Below are 27,279 nucleotides of genomic sequence, written 5' to 3' on the forward strand. Positions count from 1 at the left end.
GGGGGGGGGGGGGGGGGGGGGGGGGGGGGGGGGGACGGACGGAAGTTGGTCCCGGGGTCAAAAAGAACCTTCATGGAAGAAAAAAAAATAGGGTGGCACACATGGCAGCAGCATGCACTGCCCAAAATTAGAGCCTGGCCTGCCAGAGCCATGCTCTGGCTGCTGGCCTGGCTCCCAGCTGCAGGAGCACCGTGGCTGCAGTTCCCTGAGGCCCCTAGGGCCCCAGATAAAGCTGCTGGGGCCAGTTGCTGGCCCCAGCCTCCCATACTCCACCCAGGATAACCCGCTGCATGCCAGAAGGCGTGTGGCATGGGCATTACCTGGGGATAAGTAGCAATGGCACAAAGTGCATCGCTGCTTCTTATTCCTGGGGAAACAAACGCTTGTGCTTGTGTGGATGCAGCCTCAATGGTCAATTAGAACTCCATGTTCCCAATACTCCTAAGGATTACACCCTATAGCTTATCTTCGCTAGAAAATTAGGACATTACTTTGCAAGTTAAATAAAGACTTTGCAGTCAATGTGGACAGAGACTAGAAGTGTTTAACTTCATGTAAAAAAGTCATGAGTTAACCATACTGAAACCACTACAAGTTGACATGACCCATCTCTTGCCAAAAAAACATGTTTGGTATCCTGTGTAGTTAAACTGACTTTTCCAAGTTGTGTTCTAACAGGAGCTGATTTTCTAGTGCAGTCAAACCCAGAGGAGATCTATTGCGAAGCCATTAAGAAAACTCAATTTTTCAACTCTCCAGTCTTGAATGTAAGCAAACAAGAGATCATTCTGTCTCTTAGCAAACCTGATTTTAAATACTGTAGTGTGGTTGGGACAAGTACATAAAAGTAACATTCAAATAAATGGAAGAAAGAGATACATTTCTCTGCAAGAGAACCTAGTGTAAATTCAAAAGGGGCAGCCTATGCTAAAAATTAAGTCAAATCTAAAATCTAGAGGTCTTCTTCCATGCAACAACAACTTCTGCACCTACTGGAAGTGATTTTCAAAAGTGCTTAACTGACCAAAGAGCACAAATGTCATTGCTTTACAGTGGAATCTGCTTCTCAGGCACTTTCAACAATCCCACTTACTATTGTTTTCAGTGCTTTTTCTTGCTGGCCAGAATCCTTTAAGGAAAGCATTGTATATCACGTTAAGCAGTTTTAACATCATTTTAAGGGAGCACCAAGCCTTTGTCAGAGTCTGTCTGTTTCCTAACCTACTGTATATTTGTTATAAATTCAGTTTTATTTCACTGGCACAATTTAAAACAAGTTTAGTTTCTGTCTTACTACCTTTCAGATTAGGAGTTAAAAACAGAAAAAAGTGGTATCCTTTCATGTACAGCTGTAGATTTTGAATGCAAAATTCCCCCTTCCATGAGGTTAGATCAAGGGCAAGATTGTACAAGTAACACAAAACAAGCAGCTGCAGTGGGCAGTTAAAGACTAACCTTGGGAAGCCCCAAATCAGTCATCACGCAATGGGGCAATTTTTAGTTACTTCCTCTTTCCTAGTTACATGCTTTAATTAAATATAAAGTAAACACACTTTATTCACATACTTTATGAGGTATTTCAGATGAGATGACAAAAATAGACTCCTTCCTCAATAATCGATTTAAAAAGAAAAAAAAATCCCAAACATTTACAAAATCCTCTCTATTCTGTTTCACTTCCAATTTACACCCAGGAACAAATTTCAGCACTGAAGTTATGCTTAACACAAGTGAAGCTTCTAAAATCCTCCCGGAAAACCACATTATAGATTAGTATTTGTCAAACTTTTTCTGTATTAGGATCTCCTCTTTTACACCAAGGTGCCATATCTGAATTTTTCTCTCCTTTCTAGTTAACATCTTGCTGATATTCCCCCTCCCTCCTTAACAATATGGGAATGGCAGAGCAAGCAAGATCCCTTGTCACATTTTCTGTACATTCCCCTTTTCCCCTGAGGTCATGTTCTGAAAGCAGTGTCTTTTAAAGCAGGTCCAGCTGACTCACAGATGCATATCAATGACTATGCCACAGCAATCAGTTGAACAGCACCAACCATCAGCATCTGATCGGTACTCCATTGCAGTAAAGCAGCACACCACTAATATACAACAGAACTTCACCAGGGCTACAATATTCCAAATGAAATTCCCCAATCAAAAACAGCAGGTGGCTTGACAGTCCACCAGGTCCTTAGCACCAGGACCTCTGACTGTAGGCCCATAACAGGACCCCCAGTGTACATGTACATATCCCAGCATATGTATTTAGGTCCTAGGACCAAAGCAGCATCACAGGTACAACAAGCAAATGGTACCTTTTAGAAGCCACAGAGCAAGTCCCAATCATAGACAGTCTTACAATTCACATGAGAAACTTTTCCTAACCATGTCTACTGTAGTGTCAGTAGGAGCACTTCTGGCTTTTCAACAACCAGCTGTATCTTACTTAGCCAGTATTCTATATACATTACAGTCACAATCTCAAAACAGAGCCTCTGAAATCTTGTAGCCTTTCCTGGTTTCTCCAATGAAAGCCAATCGGCACTGAAAAGCACACAAAACCACACTCACTTTGGGGACCTTGATCACTGTACTCTCAGGGCTGCCAGTGAGTCTGTTGAGCTTCTGAGTCTATAGCTACACAATTCTGACCTCTTTGTTACTTATTAATATACCAGGACTCTAACATGTGAGTATTTATAACTCCTCTATTGGCTGCAAGTTTCCATATTGTATCAAATTCTTGGTGGCTTTTCCTTCTATGTTATCCTCAACATATTTTGTTCTCCATTTTCATTAACAGCTACAATGGCAGCAGCCCAGCACAAACCTGGGCCCTGGTTTATTGTAGCTTTGTATATAAAAGAAGGTCATGATGCAAAAATGTCAGCATCAAGTTTCTGAGTGGCTGTAAACTTCCAAATGAAAAACATGGTTTAGAAATGTATTTGGATTTATACAAACAATAAAAAGGGACAGATGTTTGTACTCTTGCAAAACCCTTAGAGTAACTCCAAAAATTACAGTAGGCAGTAGGCATCTGTCTACCTAGTGAGCCAATAGAATTATGCTGAGACATCAGCTCATTGAACATAATCCTCCCTTGAAAGATAACGCAAAACTGGAGTAAGTTCTCCAGGGCACAAAAGCCTGAGCAGTGTATATGGAGACACTAAGCTACCCATACACCAGTGTACCTCTCTCAGCCTTGCTGGTTTACTACAATGGAAAGGCATGTGCCAGGATATTCGGGACCAAACTGGCTGCAGGAGGGACTGGAGCAAATAACACTAAACCAAAGGTAAAGTACAGCAATACTATTCAGTAATATAATCCATCAGCCTCCCTTTTGCCAACAATTCACTACTCCGGCAAAGTCAAAAAAGACCTTGACAATGACTGTTTATAAAAGCAGAGAACTCCAATCAAATGAAGAAAAAAATAAGGCTAATCTATTTCAGTGCTACAACTGAAGGTATTAATCATTGCTAAAGCTACTGAAGTTACATTTTTTGTTTGTAGTCTTATGCTTTAACAGCCTTCCTGGAAAGTGTAGTACTTTAAATTTTAAAACCTTTGGCATTTACAGTTCCTTGATATTAAAAAAAATACACACTGTAACTGTGTGTCAACAATAAGCAGTACTTGTGCATTTACAAGGCTGTATTTTGTGTCATTAATTTTATGTTAGGCTAGAATCTTAACAGGGAACAGTGCCGCAACAGAGGTATCACTGCTGTAATTACTCTTCCATACCAATTACCCATGTCAACTTGTACTAGCAAACCACCCCCACCCCAAAACTCAGCAGTTTATTTTGGGTTTCATTATTTTTCTTCTTTTGTCTTTTTATTATTATTATTTTTAAATCTCTTAAGAAAAAAGAAACAAGGTGAAAAGTGTAAAAACCACGAGAACTTTTACTTCAACTTCTACTGTAATTTCCTACTTTTCCAAATCTAAAAGTTATCTTTTTACTTTCACATATGCTGTTTCTACTACATAAAATTCTGAGGGTTTTTTCCTTCTACATGATGATCTATTTCATCATCTGTATTATCAGGAAACAGTTCTCTTAACAAAAAGAAGAAAATGACTGCTTGTAAGTTACTCTGTGGCTTGACCCTCTATGGTTCGATTCAGCTTATTGAAAACTGATTTCATTCAGCTGTAAACAGCATTTTGAAGTATAAGATGCAGAATATAACACAGCAAAATAAGTGTTGATGTTACCCCATTTGCAATGGTCCAAATCATATTCCTGATGCAATGGAAGATTTGTCATCCGAATTTACCCCGATGCCTAGCTGGCATAAGCCAGTTCTCAGGCAGGACAAAATATTGTTCCTCTCCTACAAACTCCTTTTTGACATCTGCATGGGCAAATGGAGAGGACAAAAGAGGGATACTGTACAATGGAAAGAGTCAACAAGGAGTCTGCCACTGGAGACCTGGAAGCATTAACCTTAAGTGCTTTTCTTAATAATTGGGGCTTGGGTCCATGTCAATTTAGGAAAATGCCCTATGCACAATTCCTTCAGGGGTCAAGACAGTCTTTAAAACTTTCCTGAACAGGAAAGTTGCAGTATTTTTGTTCTCTACACAACAACAACAACACAAGAAAACCACATGAACACAGCTGAATGCTAACATGCAAGGTCAAGCTACTGCTATTCTGTTATGATCAGGGGTGCTTTGGCATAGCAGTTAAGGCATTTTGCTACAGCTCTAGTAAGATAAATCCAAAGCAGGGCTTGTATGCATGTCAAAAGCTCCCGTCTCCCAACCAGCTAATTCAGAGGCAAATGGAAAGCAAGTCATTTAGTAACTGGTGTGCCTTAACCACTCTAACCCAATGAGTCATTAGATTCAGGAGGATCTTTGATTTCACTTGACTTGACTCTGGTAGTTTCTGGACTAGAAGACAGGGCAGTGCAGTAGGGAAATCCTAAATTGTTTAGAGAGCTATTACTCAGTTTATGAACACACTATGCTATCTCATAGTATTAAAGGCATGGAAGTATATTTCAGCTTTGCATTTTTCCAATTTCAGATTTTCCCAAGAAAATTTCCTATAGGTGTCTAATGATTTTAGGTGTCCAAAGTCATTATCTTCATAACTTGAAGAAAATAGATTCAGGTGTAGAGCAACCAGGTTATGAAAATGAAACCCACAAAAAGAATCCATAATTGCAACTTTTGTATATACATGCCAGAATGTTATACTCATAAGTAATTTTCCACAACGATATCTAAGGCCCACCCTACCTTATTTATAACAGCACAATATTTATTTGAACAATAATTTAGGTTGATATGTTTAAATTGTGTTGGCATTTTTATTTGTCTTGGGGTGAAGTTACGTTGCACTTAGACCATATGAAATCTCTGGAACGTTAAGCAGTGTATAAAGTTAGAATGTGCTGCGAGGAGTTGCATATTGAGGGTTCATCATACCGTTTCTTGCCTGCACAGCTCTGACTTCCTACTAGAGGACTGGCAAGCAGGAATGTGGTTAGGAGCTAACACACCTTGGCCCTGCTCTAACCCTGCTCTGGGTGTGGGGAAGAAAGGGAGGGGCTGGGAGTTCTGCATTATGGGATACTGGACAACTGCAAATTGCTTGTTTCATTTCTGTGGAGCACATTGAAGTTATCCTTACATGAGCTAGGTAGCAGAGACTAGAGTAGACCCTCACCTGAAGTGGCGTAACTTTATACTCACAGGGCACTTAGCACAAGTTAATGAGCGTTAACATGCAGATGCTTACCTTTTAAGTGCCCTTAGTATGATCTAAGTAGAATATGTAATTTCATCCCCCTATTTACCCAAAACCAAATTTTCAAATATATTGAAAAAAACTGAAGCCAAAGTAAATTTAGTACTTTTATCTCCCCTACAAAATATCCCCACAGAAAAGCTGGGCCATTGGTTTAGAGTGTTCTGTACACACTTCAGCCAGGAACACCACTGCAACATCTGCTAGATTTTAGGGAGAATATTCAAGTTTCATTTGTATGCCGGGGCTGCAAACAGGTGACATTTTTGTGCCACCATAAACATTTTCATGGTTTGTTTTAAAGTGGAAGACTGGAGTCAGCCCAGAGCTGCCTATGGTCTCTAGCTGCCAAAGGCTGTCCATGAGCCCAATCAAGCATATCCCAAGAATTCTCCTGTAGGGTGACATCTGCTTCCCTTATCAGGGAATTCCCAGTGCATGCAGAACTGGGCCCCTGAAGCCTTGGGAGTGGCAGGAACCCAACCCTGCAAGACAAGGGTCAACAATAAAGCAAATCAGCTGTGCTGGGACATTTGGAGTCCGCTTCATTTGGCAACTTCTGTTGACAGCCTAGGAGGCTGAAGGGCATTTCCAAAAGAGTCCTTTTCTCAGTACAGCTTTGTGTTGCTGAGAAGGGTTAGAATGCTTCAGTTATCTTTTTGGAGGAGAATCTTGGGAAACTGGAACCAAGAAAAGAAGGAGATTTTATTCACCTCACACAGGACTAAATAGAAAATAATTTGTTTTTGTACTGGCCTCGGTTTGGAACTTATTCTGCCATGACATTTGGTTGTCTCTCTCTCTGATGGTCAGCAGCAGATGTAAGAACAAACACTTCATTTTTTGTAATACTTTGGAAAGCAAAAAAGAACACACCAGATCCTGCAAATTACCAGGCTTCTGACCTCAGTGGGAATATTAACATGCATCCAGTTAAACATGTGCCCAAGTGCTCAGCACACCAGCCGTAAGACTGAGTATGCAAATATAAGATCTATTTTTTAAAATTCTTGTCACTGATTACATTTTCCATTAGTCATCATCTCCCTTTGTGGAGGCTGTCAAATAATGATATTGAATTTCCTGGCAGGAAACAGGATAAAAATCCAGGTTGGATTAGAAACAAATGAAGATCAGTTTGATCCTTTTAAGGTGAATTATTTTAATATTTTATGCAAATGATGCCATATATCAACTTAGAAATGAGTTTTCACTGGTTTCTAAAACAACTTGGATATGCAGAGTCATACTCTACCTTGTGAGGATGCCAAAATACTGGTTTCTAGTTTATCTTAGTCTTTATTTTTGTATCACATTCTAGATGGTCTATGAGAAAAAAAAGTGGTATATCCTCTTTCTAACAAGTCACAACGGTATTGCCACTGTTCGTGAAAGTTCCACAACACTTTTCAGGTAGGAAGGAGAGAGAATCCTGCTGCCCTCATCAACATACCTCCTCTCATTAGGAGAGCTTCTGAAGTGCAAGACTGTGTAAAGATACTGTTCAGCATGCATCTAATCAATTTGGCTATGCAGACAGTATCAGCATCAAATTACATATTGCTTCCTAGCTTCTTTTCAAATCCTAAAGAATCCCCTTGAAAGTCACCTTTGTTGTTGTTTCTTTTTACATCTTCCAATCGCATTCCTTTCATATTGGTATAAACTTTGCATTTAACTTTAACATCTAGCCTTCCTCCTTCTTCATTATCCCAAAACTTGTGCTGCTATTCTTTTGCCCTCTATTCCATCCCTTTGTTATAGCCCTCAGCCCTCTACAGCTCTGCATGTCAAATTTATTCTGACACCACCATTATAGGGATGTGAATGGAAAATAAAGGTGTGTCCTAAATAGTAATACATTGCACCCCTCATTTTAAGGGGAAGGAGGCAAGACTCATGACAAAAATCATAAATTGAAATAGCTGGCGGTCCACCCACCAGGAAAGGCTGGATGGCAGAACCACTGTGCAATGCTGCTGTTAAGAAATGCAAAGTAAGTATTTATTTTACATTATGATTCTTATGCAAGTCTCTCTCTCTCTCTATTTTTTTTTAAACTGCTGATGTAGTAAGTGATTGATATGGAAGGAGTTGCACTGAGCAAGCTTGTACTTAGCTGAAAATGAATTCTGACATTAACATGAAAATTCTGGGTGGTAGAGAAAGACTATCAGATTCATTCGATGGTGGGATGGAAGAGGCTGGTGACACATTGAAAAGCAGTAATGGCTCACCATGGAGTTTCATCTTGTTCACACTTGCTTCTTTCAGCTTTCAAGATGTGCCCATTACTTCCCATGGCAACAGCCAAAATGGATTCAGGGCTGCTCTATATATCCTGCCCTGGCAACTACAACATCCACTTCTTCAGTTCTCCAAATATACACATTCCCTCTAGGAGTTCACCTATCATTTTCACAATGTCACTCTCACTGATGCATCAAATTTATTTTACTGGTCACTTTCTTTAAGGATCTGTATAAATATGCCCCTATATACTTATTCTTCCTTGTCAAGCTTTGTGTTGATGGCTGTTCCTCCAGTCTGCCACTGTCATCTCCTTATTCATAGCTCTCAAAAAATGACCTCTGTGACTTCTTTCACATAGTCCTTAACGCATGCAAGTCCTGAACTCCTTCTATCAGTGCTCTATCCTGCCCATTTTGAAGGGCTCCACAAGGTCCACCCCTGCTATGATGCCTATTAGATTCACTTTGTAAACTCTAACAGCTACAAATTAGGGACTGCTTGTAGATGGAAAGTCCAGTGCATTGTGCAGCAAAAGTTAGATGCTAGGGAGGTCCATTAAATCTAGATTCCAAAACAGCTTTTGTTCAGCCTTCTGATTGGATAACTAGGATAACTAGCTTGTTAAGCCGAGAAACCAGTAATTAAGCTCTTTTACCAATTTATTTACGTGTTTCTGCAAAGAACTTATCACATTATGGCTGCTACTGGAAACAAGTAATAATGATCGATTAATAATAAAAATTCCAGTGGTTTCAAGATTATTGATATGGGTGTCTTGATATATGATTTCCTTCACAATATTAATCTAATTTCTCAGTGAGTTTCTGAAAATTTTATTTTTCTCTGGTAAGCATAAAGAGCACAATATTTGGGAAATTTGTCACTAAAAAAAACAAAAGAAATATTCTGGGAAACATATCAACAGCCAATCTTAAGGGCATAATCCAGGCTAGGAGGATGTCCCATGGGATAACCTTCCACCAAAAATGTCTACTTTTCTTTCATCTTTGTTTGCAGTACCTGACTAGTGGAGAAGAAGCTGGAGCACGGCTCTAACCTAGTATGTCAGTCCCTGTGGTTCTACAGGGGGAAAAGGTTAAACAGCCTTGGTTTTATTTCATTTTGCACTTCAGTCACCGAAGATGTGGAAGTTCCCAGTCCTTACCCACAAAGGGCAGCACATGATCTCTACGTAGTGGAAGCTTGTGGCTGTCACAGTTTCCTTCTGTGCATTACCCTCCTGTGATACTTTCAGTTTTCCCGGGGTATAATTACAGCAAAGCAAGCAAGGTCTCATTACATTTCCTAAACCACCTTGCCTTAATACAGATGTGAGCCACAGGCAGTATAAAGGGGGGATACCCACAATCAATTGGGTTTTCCTTATTGGGAAAAGACATGCTCCTTGATATTCTGGTAAGTTTTATACAACTCTGTCTTTGGATCACCTGTTACTGTATATTGCTAAGATTTCAGGAGACAAATAAAAAAGGGATAGCTAGGGGTTGTGATAGCCCGCAGCAGTGATGACACAAAAAGTATCATTTCTCTGAGATAAATGGTATAATTTTTATGCTGGATACTTTGAATTTAAAACCAGTGATGCAATTTTGAAGTGCTCTAGTTGTACTAGTGAATCATCTCATTAAGCCCACTTGCTTAGAAAGTCTAAACAGCTCTGTAAGGAAATGGGATCTATTATTCTGTTATGATCTTTCTACAAGTATTTTTCTTTCTTGAAGTCATTTTATTAAAAACATTAAAACAATTATTTGAATGCAAGAGTCACTGAGGGAGCTCACTCTCACTTGTCCACATAAAATACAGAGCCTCAATATTTAGATTTAGTTCCTGAAAACAAAAATGTTCCAGGGCTGTCTGGAAATAGGCTGAGGGAGAAAGTCAAAAGACCTAACAAAGTCAGAACTGTTTCCAAATTATGTATCCTGATCTAGGTTCATTTCAAATTGCCATTCTGACTAAATTTCATATTCTAGATTCAAGACTTTAGCTTGTGCCTCTGCCCAGCAGAGTATAGTTGGGCGGTAGACATATGAAAAGCAAGACTGCTGGGATTTCTACCCAGAAAGAGGTCCTAGGTTTTATATTGCATGTGATTCCTTTCAAAGCAATATGCTGTATTTTGCGATCACTTACCTACTTAACCTAAGTGAGAGGAAGTGTGATATTTAAAAACTGGTTTGAGAAACAGCTGGGTGGTCAGCATGATTCTACCTAAATTAGAGTTGCTCTATTGTTGTCTCCATAGATGCAAAATAATGATAGAAAGAGAAACCTGGATTTTTTAAGTGCTAGAGGGTCATTAGGTCACATCAGATTGGCATCTCAGTCAAATACCATTGTTGTCCAAATACAGAGCAAAATGTAATGTATAAGAACAAATCATGTTGATACATTAACAATAAAGCCTGATGAAACATGATTTTTGAGGTATGTGGAATTTACCATCTCTGGAAGGAAAAAGGTGAAGATGGTTGAGGGATGATATCAATATAACACTGTTCTGTTAGACCAAAAGATACCACTAAATCCTTGTTCGGTTAAAGCTCTCAGATATATTCCTCACAATAAAGACCACCTCAGAACTACAAAAAACCCCATTTGAAGTAAAAGAGCATAGTAGGTCTTTCAGTCTAGTGAAATTATTTAAACTAATTGATATGGGCACGATGTATGAGCATTACATGGTCCCTTAAGAACATTTTCAAATCAACTAATGAGATTTTATTAGGGGTGTACGAAGCGGGACCTATTCAATTTGGATTTGGATTCAACCCGAATCAGGGACAGTGATTCGATTAGTTGATTTGGATCACTGTCCCCTATTCAATTCGGCTGAATCCATATCTGAAGATTCAATGCTGATTCGGAGAACCAGCGATTTGGACATAGAGACAGCTTTAAGGTTTCTCTACATACCTTGAGGTAGCAGACATGGCTTGTGAATGATGTGATGCTGGGGTGCATGGAGTGTCCCACAGGACTGCAAAAGGGGTGGGCCCTCCACGTGCTTGGCGGCAAACCCAGAAGTGGACCACAAGTACTGCCAGTCCACTTCAAGGTCTGCTGGGGAGCACGCTGTGGGGCTGGCCCCTGTGTCCCCCGGCTCAGTGATCTGCCATAGGGGGACCCCTGCTGCCCCCCCCAGACCCAGGAGGCACCAGCCACTGAGCATCAGGGACAGTCCCTGATTCAATTTGGCCAAATCTGAATCCAAATATTCGATGCTAATTCAGAGAATCAGCGATTCGGACATAGACACAGCTTTAAATGTTTTTTCTACATACCTCAAGGTACCAGCATAGCTCGTGAATGCTATGATGGTGGGGCAGAAAGAGCGTACCACAGGAGCATGGGGCAGGGGCCCACATGCTTGGAGGCGAACCCAGAAGTGGACCAGAAGCACTTCCGTTCCACTTCTGGGTCCACTAGGGAGTGCGAAAGGGCATCTCCCATTCCCCCCTGGCTTGGTGATTGGCCACAGGGGGACCAAGGTGCCCCGTCAGACTCAGGAGGCACCAGTCCCCAAGCCAGGGAGGCATGGGGTGGGGGGGCCCAGCACATTCCCCAGCAGACCTGGAACTGGACCAGAAGTGCTTCTGGTCCACTTCCGGGTCTGCTGCCGAGCACACTAGGGAGCCCCCCATGCTTCTGTGAGACACTCCATCCACCCCAGCACTGCAGCAATCATGAGCCACCTGCTACCTAGAGGTGTGTAGAAAAAACATTTAAAGCTGTCTCTATGGCCAAATCTCTGAATCTTTCCGAATCTCTCCAGATCAATTCGGAGGGTTCTGATTCGATTTGGGGAGATTAAAGGGTCTCCTGATTCAATTTGGATTCAGAGATTCTGTCACTGAATTGGGCCGAATCAAATCAAGGACCGAAGCTTCATACAACCCTATATTTTATTGCTTCCAGCTTGTTAAAGAGAGGTAGTGAAAAGTAGCAGCACATAACTACAAAGTCTGGAATTTAAAAACCAGATTTTGCTGGCATGTCAGTAATCCTTAGTGCATTGGTTATGAGGAGTGGAGAAAAGGGTTTAGCTTTATATTAAGGGAAGTAAGAAGACTCTATAGCCATGTAATTGAAGGATTAATAGGCAGTATAAGGCAGCTTTGCTTTACTATTTACATTTCCAAAGCAAATTTATGAAAATCCTCACAGAGAAAACCTTGATAATTGAAACTGAGACTCAGAAACAGTATGCTTCTAAGTTGGAGGACTTAAGTGTAATTGCTGAAGTTACACATCTAGAGTGAAGAGTTAAACATCCCATGATACATGAAAGATTATTCCCCCAAGGAAAAGGAACAGAAGCTTTACAGTAAGACTCAGTAGCTTTTTTAACTATAATTTGCTACATTCCCTCAGATGAGGAGCCCAGTTTCTGGGTATCCAGGATACAGAATTAAAAAGTCATGATTTCTACATCAGAAGCAATGGGGGGGGGGGGTTCTCCTATTATCATTAGATGCCACCTAAGCTGAAGTGGATAAGGAAGGGTGATGGGACAGGGTAAGACTGCGTTAGGGAATTAGGTAGGATTTGGAGTTTCCTGTTACCAGAACAATATAAAAGAATTGAAAAGTTTTGGAAAGGACAACTCTAATCATAAAAGATTTCAGGAATTCTAACCTTCCTGCCTTCAAAACAAAAAGGGTACAACATTAGAAGCAGAGAGGCCACACACTAAAGGAGCTTAGTTCTTATGCATTATATGGAAGAGAATCCCAAGATAGCAAAAGAAAAGGAATGCACTCACAAAGTCGCTCAGAAAAAAGCCAAGAAGCAATATCTATCTATTTCTATATATTAAGGACTAACTAGTTATGTATAGGACACAACTAGTTAGCTAAGTGGCCAACCGTAAGGCTAGGGGTAGACATTCAAAAAGCCTGAGCCTGAACTGATTTAATCTTTACAGGTTAGTCTAACCCGGCTAGTCTAAACCAGTTTGTAACTGAACAGACATCCCCTGTGGACTGCAAAAATGCAGGCACATGCCTTCAGTGGCTCAGGCTAGAAGCCGGGAGGTGCTAAAGCAGCCCCCAGCCCCTTCCCTTCCACAATGCTGAGCCGGGGTGGGGGGAGGGGGCATGGCCAGGCCCAGGCAGGATGCTCTGATTAGAGAGAGGTCCCGCTCTCCTGACCAGCCCAGCAGAGAATTGATAACACAGTGTTCATCACCCCTAACTCAGTATTTAATCACCCCATTAAGAAAACAATAGACGAACATTACCAGCTACCTGTTGATTCAGCCCTTGTTCCATCTGCCACAGAATGAACTGTAGCCAGCACATGGTCTGCTAGCGAATGCTGAGAGGTGTCTGTGTAAGGCACAGGGGACGGCAGAATCCCTGCTTGCGGGGGGCAGAAGCCAGGCAGACACCTGCAGTTTCTACCTGAGCTGCAGCCAGGGAGCAAATGGGAGGGGCCAGCCCTGCTGTGGAGCAGAAAGCTCTGCCCAGACAAGAGGTTTATCTTAAGCCAGCCAAGGGGCTGGGATGGACATTGCATAAGCTGGTTTGACCCAAATCAGTTAAGTCTGATACTACATTCAACCAGGTTTATCTCAACCTGGTTTCAGCCATTTTCAAACTGGTTTATGTGCACTGAACATCTGTTCTGTTACAGGTTTAAACCAGCTTCTTATCACTTCAACCAGTTTATGTGTAATGTCTGTCCCTACCCTAAAAGACCTTTCCCTTCACATAAGTGTTTCTAGCTGGTAGAGCAAATGAGCTACTTGTGTATGTTTCAAGGTGCAATTTGAAATAAAATATAAAGGAAAAGAGTTCTTGTAAAGGTGTAGAACAGCCTGGTTACAAATTATCTGCTTCAGGGCAACAGTTTTAACTGCTCAGCATACAAGATGTTTAAAACCAATAGCTGCTTTCTAATCTACCAAATCAATTTGAAAAGATTCTCCATGCAATAGGAACTTTACCATTTTGTATGATGTAACTGGCATGTTCTAGAGTTTACGAGGCTTAACAAGATGCATAATTTTCCTGAAAAATTCTTATGCAGAGAAAGGCTCATTGAAGAGATTATCTGATATTTGAAATGTAAGGAAGGCTACTTAGTTTTGACTTCTTTCATCTTAAAGATAGCCTTTGCCTCTTAACCACTACTACAAGCCCATGCATGACTTCCCTCCTGTCCTTAGGGCACCCAGATCAGCATCCCTGTCACATCCTATTAGATACATATCTGATAAAATGTACTCAGGTTCCAAGGTGACACAGCCTCTTCTATGAGGTTTGTCACTCCCTTGATTAGATTAGGGCTGAGGCCTATCTTTGCCCTGTTATTGACCCATTGCATCTCTTGGGAAATTCTAGGGAGTGGGGAAAAATTGAAAATGACTGAAACAATGGAGATGTTCAAGATGCTTGACTCCATGATGTGACTTGTTCACAAACTAATTTGTACCAACTACACACCTTAATCTTGTTGATCTAAAAACAGACAATAATTTAATACATTATTTTCTGAATACTAAAGTTTTTATGGGTTCAATATGAAAAAAACAGGTCAAACTTTTAATTTTCCTTTACTCCGCTGAATATGCCAACCATATTTTTGCATTTTAAAGTGACATCAATTCTCCCAAAATTTAAAGAGGATGAACAGCAGCAAGATACATTGTTCAGATGACTTTACACCAGGAGTGTCAAAGATGCAGTCCACAGGCCAGCTGTGGCCTACGGAGCTCCATGATTCAGTAATCTGATGTCCTGGGGGGCTGGATTTGACCAGCCTCATGCACAGGGCCTGGGACACATTCTGCAAAACTTGTTCTAGGCAGCTTGGGACCTGCTCCAACTAGTCTTGGAGGCATGCCGTACATGGTGCCATCTCTGGCTGGTCTGAGACCTGTGCTGCACATGGTGCCCACTCCTCCTAACAGCTGCTCTGGCATGGGTCCTAGAGTGGGTGAACCCTGTGGTGCAGTCTTGGCAAGCCACTTGCCATTCATCCAGCTTCTGGGCCATTTCAGTCTGACACCCCTGCTTTATACCATATTAACTGTTCTCCATGTTGGATGGGTTTTAGCTGATAAGCTTCATCCAAATCAGATGGCAGTTGCCCAAATGAGCTGTGTGGCATTTAGTTAATTCTAGAGTTTAATACTTAAAGATCAAGGTTTTTACTCCCTTCTCCCCACCCATAAATACCACAAGTAGGCACATGTGAAATAAAGGGAACACAAACAACACATTCTGCAAATGTCAGCCCCTTTCCACACACCTATACCTCCCACATACAACTCCTACTCATCTGACATCACAAGGAAATCCAGTTTTTCTTTTAAGTGTTTTTCTTTGATTCTTTTATTTACAGAAAAGACATCACCTGAGCATCTTAAATACAATAAACATTTGTATTTACGTGAGGCAAACTGGTATATCTGTCATACTTAATACCACTGCCCATGTGAATGGGAGATACATTGTGTGATGACCTAGGAACCACAACCTCCAACAAAATGCCACTCCCTAGAATTTTTTGCTTTATGCATCAAAGAGTAATGTAGCATGAAACAACCTTGTGTATTCCATTTTAGCTTCTCAAATCTGAACATTAAACATAGTTCTTTCTTTTCTTCACCTTTTAAAGCATGGAAGGAAATTACTGCATTTTTAAGGGGAAAAACAAAATAAAGGGCTTTTATTTTTAAATAAAAATGTATTATCTCAGTTAAAAATACTCATTACTTCAGGATGCTGCCACTTTGATCTTTCAGTCTATGTTCCTGTTAAAAACCTGCTTTTAAAGGGGAGTGAGAATTTCTTTTTGTTTTTTCTTATACTGGCCACATGTATTTTCCCTTCATGGAACAGGGAGATCACACTTCTTTCTCTTAATCATAATTTTAGTGCGATTTTTTTTTTATTTGCTACTGAAGAAACTGATAGGTTATAGTTAAGACATCACAGCAGCAGGGTAAGAAAATGGAGAAGACAGTAATTAACTGATGGACTATGTTAAATTAAATTTATTTACTTTTAGTTATTTTGGTAAAGATCCATCTATATTCTTAGAGATTACAGAGTGCTCTGACAAACTCAAATATTGGCCTTCCTGCTCAGTAGTAATTCTGACCTATAGAAACATTTCTTGCCTCAAGGTACTGTGCAGACCTGTTCAATTCAGATACAGTAAGAGCAGCATCTTCCCTATCCAAAAATTAGAGGCTGTGCCTTAAGAATGTGAGAGACCTGACCTTTCAAGAAGCGCATGGAAATAAGTTGGGACTGACTACTGTGTGTTTTTTTGTTTTGTTGTGTTGTGTTGTGTTGTGTTGTGTTGTGTTGTGTTGTGTTGTGTTGGGGGGGCAGAGTTCATTTTTGGGGGCTGAAAAATTACTCCTTTTTCAGACATAAATAGTAAATTATTTATTGCTAGCAAATATTCCAGGGAATCTCTGCAGTGAAAAACACTAAGAAACTCTCTCATATTCTGCAAACAATGCTCTTCAACTGCATAAATTATGCATTGCTTTATTCCTCCCACCCCGTTAAGTTAAAGCTAAACAATACAGCAGCTGTGTTTCTTGTAATTATTTGATAAACCAAGTGTCAAGGAAATCCCAGTCACACACCAATAAAAACATAAAAGCATTTTTCTACATTATTAAGCAAGGAACTTTTAGAGCAGAGATTCCCAACTTTTCTGGACTCGAGACATGATTGATTGGACTAAAGGCACCCCTCCATAAATTCTGTGAACCAGTATACCTAATTTCAAATTATGTATTGCAATGCATACCTCCTTGCAGAGGGGCTGAGCAGTTGTGGTTGGAGATCATTCAGTCAGGAACAAGCCTTAGCCTGTGTTTATCTTATCTGCTTATCTTCTTATACCTCCCAACACCCTTCAAAGGATCTGCCAGCGCTCCAGTTCAAAGCACCCTGGTTGAGAATCACTGCTTTAGAGGTTTGCAGTTTCTGATGACGATTGTTGTAACCAAGGAAAAGTGAGTCCTTTGTAGGCCACCAGGGAGTCCTTATACTTAAGTTTGGAGATTTGTTATTCATTGACAGCGACCTACTACTACTTCTTAAGTTCTTAAAGTTTGAGATTCTAAAGCGGGGATTCTTAAAATCAGGGTGCTACCACACCCTAGAACGCTGCAAGATACATTTAAGGACACAGCACAAGGTTAATAGGGATAGGTGTTCAAACACTTGCACAGGATTCATAAGATAAAACTAGAGAATTCAAATAGCAGTCCGTTGTGTCAAAAATATCTGACCTATTGTGGTCTTCAAGGGGCTTTGCAATGGAACAATTTGCTTTATTATTTCTCTAATCTAAAAATGAGTGAAAGCAAAAAGCTGGCATTTTATGGGTGGTTCCTTGAGTCTAACAAGGCTGAGAACCACTGTTCTAAAGCTTTAGTTAGGAATAAGGATGGACACTGTAATCTCTGGACACCGCCATGACTGGAAGTGAAGGAAAGGAGAGGGCAAAATACTTTTTAGTGTAAAAGTAGATTCTTTGAAAATATCTCCCCACTATGCTGACTAGCTTAGCCAGAAAGGACAAAGACTAATGCTCACCACAACTGAACTAACTATGTCTGATCTGCAGAGGTGAAGTCTACAGGTGAGGATTGAAGAGAACTAGTGGACCACGTTTAAGAAGTTTACAGCTGCTAGTGTCTTTGCAATAGCTTCCTTTCTAAACATGAAAAGCAGCTTTTAGTTTCTAGGGCTCTGAACCTATATATCTTGTGGGCAATACGTATACAAGGAAAAACAGAGGAGGAAAATAGTCAAAATCCAATTAAATCATATTTAGGAGTCCAGATATATGAATTTCTCAAGGAAAGAAGTAGGTTAAGACACTCTGTCAGTTAAAAAAGCAAAACAAAACAAAAATCTAAAACAAAATACAAGGCTTGGACAAGATTTTTAATGTAGCATCATGTGATGCTTTACCATCACATGATACAATTCCTAAAATGCTGAAATGCGCATCAATAACTAACAATCCAAGGATATACTGTTGATATGCACACATGGAATATTATGTGTAAATTCTGAAATATATTTTCTTAATTTACTCTTTAAAATAATTTTTAAAAATTAAATTAAAGTGTAATGCTGGAAATGGATCTGTGTATCTTAATTTTTCAGAAAGAAACCATACTTCAAAGGGAATTAAAAATGCACACAAACCTAATAAAATGTAAATAACTATCCAAAGAGCAAGACACACTAGAAAACAGGCTTTAAAAAAGAAGTCTAGCTAAATACTAATTTATTTGCTGTGATTGTATTCTTTTAGTCTTATCAATGGCTATCCCATTATAGCTTCCCCCACAAAGAAGTATGGTAAAGGAAAGAAGAGTTGTTCATCCTTTATGTGACTAATGGACTGTCTTCCAAATTGCAGAAAGCTTTGTTTTATTATGAAGCAAAGTAACTTAACTCTGAAATTACCAGAACTAGGTTCTTACTATTACACAGAATACATTTTATTTGAACAATTCTATGGCTTTGTTAAGTCTAGCCAGAATTGTTTAATTGCTTCTTTTCAAGAGTTGTTGTAAATTAGAAAGTTCACAGCATGCTACCCTTTAGGTAGGATTATTTATGACATTCACTGCAGATTTTCAAATGGAACAGGTAAATAATATACATGTTTTGGTCTGATAATTGCTGCTGAATGAGAGTAGGAATTCTGTACTGTTCATCCTATGGCAAGTAAAGGTGGAGAAGCATGAGATGGTAACCCAACTGAACAACTCACTCTCCTAACTACTATGAAACCGCCTTGTTATCAGGTGCTGAAGAATCCATTTTCATCCATATTGGTGCACATTCAGAAACTTCAGCAGAGGCTGTGGCACAAAGATATGATGACCCCTAGACTAAACAAGGCTACAAAGACAAGAGTCCTATAGAACATAATAGGATTTGGACCAAAACAATAGGATTCTGTATTCTAAAGCCAGACAATTTTCTGCACCATACAGAATCTCCAATTCAATTTCATAACATAGAATAGTCCAAAGAAAGGGTCAAGTTGGGGAGTGAGCGCAAATAACCATACAAAAGTAACAGAGATCTACAGTACAATAATACAAATCTCCCCAAAGCTACAACAGGATCTTTGTAGCATTGCAGGGTTGAAGGAGGATGGAGGAGAGAGATTCACTATAGGAGATTCTATGAGTCAGAGGAAATATAGGATGTGGCCATGTCAGTTCTGAATATTTTTTCTGCAACGATTCCTTAAGTGAAACCCACAGCCAGCTCAGGTTTGTTGAATGCTCCCTGGCTACATCTAAGGATCTGTTGCAGACAAGTCATTTTATATTACATTCCATAAGCCTTTTCCCCAGGACAGACAAGCTTTGAATATAATATTCATATTCACTGAGAAAAGGAAATGCCAGTCCCTTTCATTTTTCATTCTTTTCATGTTCAAGGGGAGGAGTGGGAAAGCATAAAAAAATTAACAGCTTGAATTCAAAGATTGAACTATATGCATTGGAAGCCATGCCTCTTACAAAACAATAGTCAATGTGACTGATAGTCCAGGAAGTGCATTAAGCAGGTTTAATAGTTTTCCCTGTGGACAGAGGAAAGCTGTTAGTTTACAGGGAAGAATCTGCTCTTGGAATGAGACAAATGAAACCTGTTATTATTTTAAAGAAAGAAACACAAATCTAGCTAGAAGTAATGCTGTCCTCATTTCAGTCACAAATCAAACAGAAGCATTGGGCAAATAAGTAAATAAAAATCAAGCATTCCTTTGAGAGGATAAAAGCAGAGTTCTAAAGAGTAAAGAAAAACAGATGGATCCAGGAATTGTAGCAATTTAACTACAAGATGAAAAATCTGTGTGCAGTGAGAAAACAAATCTGTGTGCAGGCCCTGTCCTGCTTTATTGTTAATGTTGTGAACCACTGGTCACAGAGACTACTCAGTGCCCTTTAAAAGAAATCCTTATACTTGCATGGCAGAAATTATGGGGAACTGAAAAGCTCCTTCTGCTTGCTGGATGGTTAGGGGTTGGGGCCAGAAAGGGTCAAGGAACAGAGAAAAAAGGATTCAGAGGTTACACAAGGATGGACAAAGGTAAAGTCTCAGATTCTTTGAAGTGTTGTAGGGATCCCTGCATACCTGTTACATTTCCATTACAGTTTAGAACAAAGAATAATAATCTATCATTCAGTGATCAGCCTGACATTGCTTTAAAATTTGTAAGGGAAACAAAATTCAACTCTTGATAACTGGTTTTAAAAAGGAAGGGTAAGGAACACCCACAAGGAGCAGGAATGAATTTAGAAAAAACATGTTCTGAAATGTAAAACAGCACCAAAATTAATAGTGTTTATTGAGCAGAGCTTTAAATGATCAGACTCTCTCCTTTGATAGCTTTTGTAAAGATGGCTCCCTTAAAAGGCTTTGCTTTCCTCTCTGTTCCCATGACAGCAGGCTCATATTTCACCACAAGTTTAGCATCTCCTTTCTGCACTGTGGTCACTGATTAATGCCCCAACCCTTGACCTATTAACCCTTGTAACAATAAGACAGAAGGCAAATGCTCACAGTACCCACATTTTAAAATTGGCTTAAACAGCATGCTCCCTGTGTGGTAATACTAGGTCACAAGGATGTGTTTACATGAAAAAAATAAATATGGCCTTATTCCCGCCCCCCACCTTTCATTCACAGCCTTTTCTTTGGAATTACTAGATAGCTGGCCCAGCCCATTTTAAATGAATCAAAGAATACCATTGTTTACCTGGTTCTGCTTATGACCCAAAGCAAGCTGCAGAACTGCAATCAAGGAGTCAACTCTGAGACTAGAAGGAGCAAAGGTAATAAGTCACTTAGCCTTTAACTGACAGGCTTTAAAAAGCCTTGTCCTTCTTCCTCCACTTGGAAATTGAAATAGAAAAAGCAAATCTTAAATAAACTTGTCTTTTCTGTACAGCTGCAAGGAACTGTTCACAATCAAACAAGCCCTGCAATGCTCCAAAGCTATTTGCCACGTACTCAGTGCAATTTTGCTCATCATCAGGATCCTTGGGTATGCCTTTGAGCTTTACTATTTGCAGTGAACCATATTAGAAAATACTGGGGTGGAGGCGGGGTGACAGGCACTGCACCATGGCAGCTTCAAAAGCTCAAAGCTTCCAAGGGCAAGAAGCCAGGAGAAATGATAAAATGAAAGGTGGAGGCTTTGATGAAATCAGGGCTCATGAAAGAGGAAAGTGATTCACAGTTTTAAAGCCAGGACACATTGGTTGCATCCACGTGAGCAGGAACATGCGTTTCCCTGGGGACAAATATCTGCAGCACATATTTGTGCCCCTCCTATTTGTCAAGCCCCTGCATGTGTACTCTGGCACACAGCAAATTGCCCCAAGTAGGGTAGAGGAGGACTGGGGCCTGCCTCCATCAGTCTTACCTGGAGTCCTGGGAGCCTCCTGGGGTACAGTGGTGGAGATCTGGGCATACAGAGCCTGGCCAGCTGCAGGTGCCTAGCTCTGGCTGGCCAGACTCCAGTTTTGGGCAGCCATGTGCACCATGCCACATTTTTTTCCCCATGAGTCTTTAGATACTGGGATTTCCTGGTATCCAAGTATGCAGCATGGGGAAACAGATCCATGTGCATAATTGATTATAAAAGCTTTGAGGCCCCACAGACTGCATGTTTCTGCTCAGGTGGATACAGTCATTGTGTTTAACCCCATCACTCCCACTGATTGTGTCACTCAAGGCAAATCTTTTTGCCACTATCTCCATCTGCCTCAGTTTCCCTAAAATGAAGAAACTGTAAATCTGCCCAGGCAGGGATTCTCTCTTTTCCACATGTCTGTTAGATGCTATTGTGGTACAAATAAATGTCACTTTATGTCTATGTTATAGAAATCAACTCTGAGCTCAAGCAACATCTTAGAAGTACAAAGGAATATTAGTTAGGTTTCAAAGTGATGATTATGCCAAGCAGAGCATGAGAAGTCTAAACTAAAGGCTTTGACTTTCCAAATGTCAAAGAGTATTTGAAGGTCAGAGAGGAGGCAAGTAGCACTTTAAACCTATACAGTTTACCAGATATCCAAATCACTGAGAAAAAGAGAACGTACTTCTGGTTTTAGAATAAGGCTCAGTAGTGAAGTGGGATCTGACCAGAGAGGTGAAGCTGACACAGATTTACTTGTAACAAACTTACAACAAATACTTGTCTACAACTGATAAAAAGTTCATAATTGATTCAAAGAGGATTGGCAACAACTACTTTGCCCGTTCAGAAGGACTCCTGCCCAAAAAGAGGACCCATGAAAGAAGGCAATAACAGATGCAGCCCTTCAGGTTTTCTAATGCTAGGTTGAGGCATAGCTATCAACTAATCTATCCACAGAACAAACTACCTACTAATTTGTTTTATTTGGGCACAGGGACTACTAGAGCAGAACTACAAATGATATAATTAGAGATAAAACGTGTTGGTGCTTTCCTTACTGTAACCTTCCTCGTTGTCTCTAAATTCTCTTCCACACTCTGTGGGCATGAAGACTATTTTTGAAACGTTCCTACCAAATATGCCATTTAAGTGGCCACGCTTAAAAAAAACCAAAACAAACAAGCACGCACACAGTTGGAAGATGTTTGCATCCCTGAGACTTGAAGCACATGTCATTAGAGCTGTATGACACAACACCAGATATCTTTCTATGTGTCTTTCCAAATCAGACAAGTAAGCCAGGTGCATCAGGCCCAAACCCGGGCTGACAAAATTCTGGGTGGCTGTGTTTTTATTGCTAAGAAGCAGAAGGCCTGGGCCAAGCCAGGTAGGGATAGCTATTCCAGGCGAGTTTCTAAGTCAGATGCTGGGGTTCATTCAGCCGCCTGCAAACTCAAATCAGAACTCTGCAAGTGTGAACCAAAATGAAAGATTTGAGTGGAAAGCCTGTGAATGGAAACCACCAAGTCCTCTGAGAAACAGTATTCTCTTCTTCACAGCACACATGCCTAACAACCACCACACAAATATTAGTTTCTGGTGCATATTATTTTCAACCCACCTATTCTGCCCTAAGGGGTTTTACCCTTAGTTTTTATTTCCCCACAAAACTTCCCCATAAACTTGAAGTGTTAGCTCTTAATATTAAAGAACAGATCAGAAACACCCACATCTGCATAAGCAAGAGCAGGGAAATTACCTTTCTACATTTGGTTTTTCAAGAGATGAAAGAGGGAGAGAGAAGAAAAATAAATAGATCAGGAAGCCACAGGGGAAAAGCTTGAGAGATCTGCAAGTTGTGCGGCTCAGGCAGGCTTTAAAAAGTGCCGAAAGATTTCAGAAGGTGGACAGATTCCTTTCTCATTAACCAAGGGGGCCCCTGACTTCAGAGCCGCTGAACACACACAAAGTGGAAAGCCATTCAGCTCTCTTGTGTGATTGAAAGCATAAGCTCGTTACTTACGAGCTATTGGTAGCTTTCCTTTTTAATACAAGTTGAGGGGGGAGGGGGTGGAGAGGAGATAGGCAGCAAAAACTCCAGCAGCTAAGAATGGGGTCTTCTTCACCAGGATTTGCAGGACAGCTCTTTGGGATGCATTAATAATCTGGAAGGTAAGAGGCAATTTATTTTTCAAAAAAGAAAAGATTGTTTTACAGTCATATTAACTGAGAACAAACTTTATCTGCATCCTATCCACTCCTTCCACCCATCTACCCAGATTCCCCTCCTTACCAATATCAGGTAGGAGTCAGGTGTTAACAGAATATGCATTTAGCTGAAGCAAATGCTGCTTTAAAAACTCCCCCCTGCTGGACACCTGCTATTTTTAGGGAAGGGTAAAATATACTTAGATGAATAAAACCCAACTGTCTTGAGTGCTGCAATGCACAGAAACTATTGCTACTAGAATCGTGCAGCTCAGCTGTTCCAATTGCATAGAACCATGGGCACTCTCTAAACTTCCAAGGTCTGGAATCAACTCCCAAGGGAAGTGGTGCTGGCTCCTACCCTGGGGGTCTTTAAGAGGAAGCTTGATGCCTACCTGGCTGGAGTCATCTGAGCCCAGTTTTTCTCCTGCCCGCAGGGGGTTGGACTTGAAGACCTACAAGGTCCTTTCTGACCCTACTTCTATGATTCTATGATTCTATAAACTTTGCCTGTGCTAGAAATTATATTCCTTTAGCCCTTTGCAAATGAAAACTGACCAGGATTTATGATAAAATGTGTCCAATAGGAGTGTATGAAACGGGCTGTATTTGATTTAGATTCAGCCTGAATCGGGGACAGCAATTCATTAGTTGATTCTGATCACTGTCCCTGATTCGATTCAGCCAAATCCAAATCTGAAGATTCAATGCTGATTTGGAGAATCAGCAATTTGGCCATAGACACAGCTTTAAACATTTTTTCTGCATACCTTGAAGTACCAGCTTGTGAATGCTGTGACACTGGGGCAGATGGAGCATCCCACAGAAGGGGGCCCGCATGCTTGGCAGCAAACCCAGAAGTGGACCAGAAGTACTTCTGGTCCACTTCCGTGTCCACCGCTGAGCGCAGGCCCCGCCCCACCCCGCACCCTCCAGCTCAGCAATTGGCCACAGAGGGACCCCGGGTGCTTATGACCCAGGAGGCACCAGTTGCTGAGCCGGGAGGGCACCCTGCGTGCTGCCCGGAGGACCCGAAAGTGCACCGGAAGTGCTTCTAGTCCACTTCCACGTCTGCTGATCAGTGTGCTGGGGAGCCCCCCACGCTCCTGTGGGATGCTCCATCCACTCCAGCATCTCAGCATTCATGAGCCACCTGGTACCTTGAGGTATGAAGAAAAAACATTTAAATCTGTGTCTATGGCCAAATCATTGAATCTTTCCAAATCAATTTGGAGGGTTCCTATTTGATTCAGAGAGATTAAAATGTTTCCTGATTTGATTCGGATTGGGAGATTCAGCCACCAAATCAGGCCAGATCTCTGCCGAATTGAATCAAGGACCAAAGCTTCACACAGCCCTAGTGCCCAAGGCAAATAAATGAGGTATGGCGTTTGGCATGCCAATGCAGGAATTCTCTGAAAAAAATAATTTTAATAATTCCCTACATCACTTAGCAGGCATTATGATGTTGTAAGTTAACTCGTGGAGTCAAAGTGGGTTTCAGGGGTTTCTTTCTGTTTTGTTTTTTAAAGCCTGCATAGAAGATCAAGTCACTATTATACATGTGTTGGTGATGCACAGTACAGACAAACCTCGTGTGTACTCAGCTGTACACAAGCTGAAATGCAGCAATGGTCCCCTGCTAAGCACGATGCATTAAAGGGACAACAGCTTTGGTGGAATTTGAGTTTATTTGCACTCCTCTTTCACACTTTGAAAGCCAAGGCTTTCAGACTATGTGGATTCCTGTCCTAATGGATTTACAGTTGAGATACCTCTATTGCAGCAGTTCCAAATCTGTGGCGCACATATCACCAGTGATATGCTGACAGCCTGTTAGTCGTACATGTTAACAGATTAATTATAATTACTTTATATGACAAAAATTTGCTGGTGGTACTTAAACTGAAAAATGTGTTGGTGGTACTTAAGGTTGTATTGTTTTAAATTGGTGGTGCACAATCTATCAGAGTTTGGGAACTACTGCTGTATCACATTCTGAAGATTCTCAAGGCATAGGTAAGATTCAGAAATAATAGCATCAGGAGGAGTGCCAATACACTCACTTTATGAAGTGAACCTGCAAATTTAAAAATGGATTTTTCAGATGTGGTTAACAATGTTTTTAATGGTAGAGTTGTTAAAACCCTACCTAGGTTTAAGGGAAGAGCAGCAACGCTCTTAAAGCAGATGTCTTCATCCAATTTGTAGCCAGATCTGTTGAACCCAAGGGGTCTCAGCTACTTTTGTTTCAAGTTCTACTTAGCTAGTTGCTCATCTTCCGAATGAGAATTATTATACAGATTGCAGTGATAGTAGCTTGGACTATTATCTTATAAGTGAAACAAAGATGGCTTGGTAGTTACTGAATGAATTAAGGTCCAAGTGTGTTGTTATTCAGGGCTCAATCTTTCAATGGGCTAAGCACTTGGCCTCAATCTATCAAAGAAATTGTGTACACAAATAGTTTAAATGTATTCCTAGTCCACTGACAAGTTTGCATGCCTCATTAGAAAAAAATAAGGTAAAGATTGTTAATTTCTAAAGTCAGCACAGTAGGAGGACTATACAAGTCTATGATAACAAGGCTAAGGGTGAAGTTACATGTTACACTTAGGCAATACTAAATCTGTGAAATGTTAAGCAGTGGTAGGGTTCAAAGGTGCTGTGAATAGTTGCATGTTAAGATTTAATACTGTTTCTTGCCTGCACAGCTACGACGTGCTACTAGAAGGTGGCAAGTAGGCATGTGGCTAGGCATCAGAACACCTGGGTTCTATCCCTACTCTGTTGCGGGGGGGAGGGGTTAGAGGCTGGAAGTGGTGCATCCTGGGATGCTGGAGGACTGCAAATTGATCATTTTTTTATGTGGAGCAAACAGGAGTTACCCTAACATGAGCTAGGTAGTACAACCTAGAGTTAGCTCACACCTCAAGTGGCATAACTTTGAAATGCTCAGAGAAGACTTAATATTAGTTAATGAGCTTTAATGTATGGAAGCTCTTGTTATAAGTCCACTTATTGTGGTCTAAGTTTAACATCTAACTTTACTCAAAGCATATTAAAGATTAGTTTTTAAGGACAATGCATTATATTCCTGGTCAGGAAGAAAGTTACAATGAAAACAGTGTTGTATTGTTGCTAAAGATGTAATGAAAATAATTAATTGCAACTTACAGAAACTCTTGGTAGGGCCTATTTAAAGTCACACATTTAAGCATTTTATTTCTTATTATATTACAAAATGTACTTGACTCTTTCCTGTTATCATTTTCCTATACTGGTTTGTTACTGTAGGATTGTCTATCACCTGACTTTTTCCTTAGTTTAAAAGAAAAGCACTATAGAACTTAGATTGCTTTAAACTATGTATATATACAGCTGATTTGAAATTCCATCCATTTTTCAGGATGATATTTTTTCTAAACCCATAGGAGCTCAGCATCCTTTAATATAATGTTCATGCTTCACATTTAGATTAAACATATCATCTCACCCCTTAAATCCAGCCACTAGGTTTCACAGCACTGCTCTAAGATGAGCCTCATCATTTCTACTTCTTGGGGGGGGGGGGGGGG

At 40.4% G+C, this 27,279-nt stretch overlaps 1 protein-coding gene across 3 annotated transcripts in view; it reads left to right on the forward strand.

The window, feature by feature from the left end:
- The window catches only part of RASGEF1A (RasGEF domain family member 1A), a 373,737-nt gene that overhangs the window by 286,916 nt on the left and 59,542 nt on the right, over nt 1-27,279 (forward strand). The window contains exon 2 of one of the 3 annotated variants that reach the window (XM_019502317.1): nt 7,661-7,775. In XM_019502317.1, coding sequence (XP_019357862.1) covers nt 7,734-7,775 — 42 coding nt within the window. In that variant the 5' untranslated portion in view covers nt 7,661-7,733. Of the gene's footprint in view, nt 1-7,660; nt 7,776-9,365; nt 9,449-23,556; nt 23,666-27,279 lie in introns of those variants that run through there. The other 2 variants (XM_019502319.1, XM_019502321.1) reach the window with 2 other exon arrangements.

This window comes from Gavialis gangeticus, unplaced genomic scaffold, assembly GCF_001723915.1.
Source record: "Gavialis gangeticus isolate Ggan-Ray unplaced genomic scaffold, GavGan_comp1, whole genome shotgun sequence".
Lineage (NCBI taxonomy): Eukaryota > Metazoa > Chordata > Crocodylia > Gavialidae > Gavialis > Gavialis gangeticus.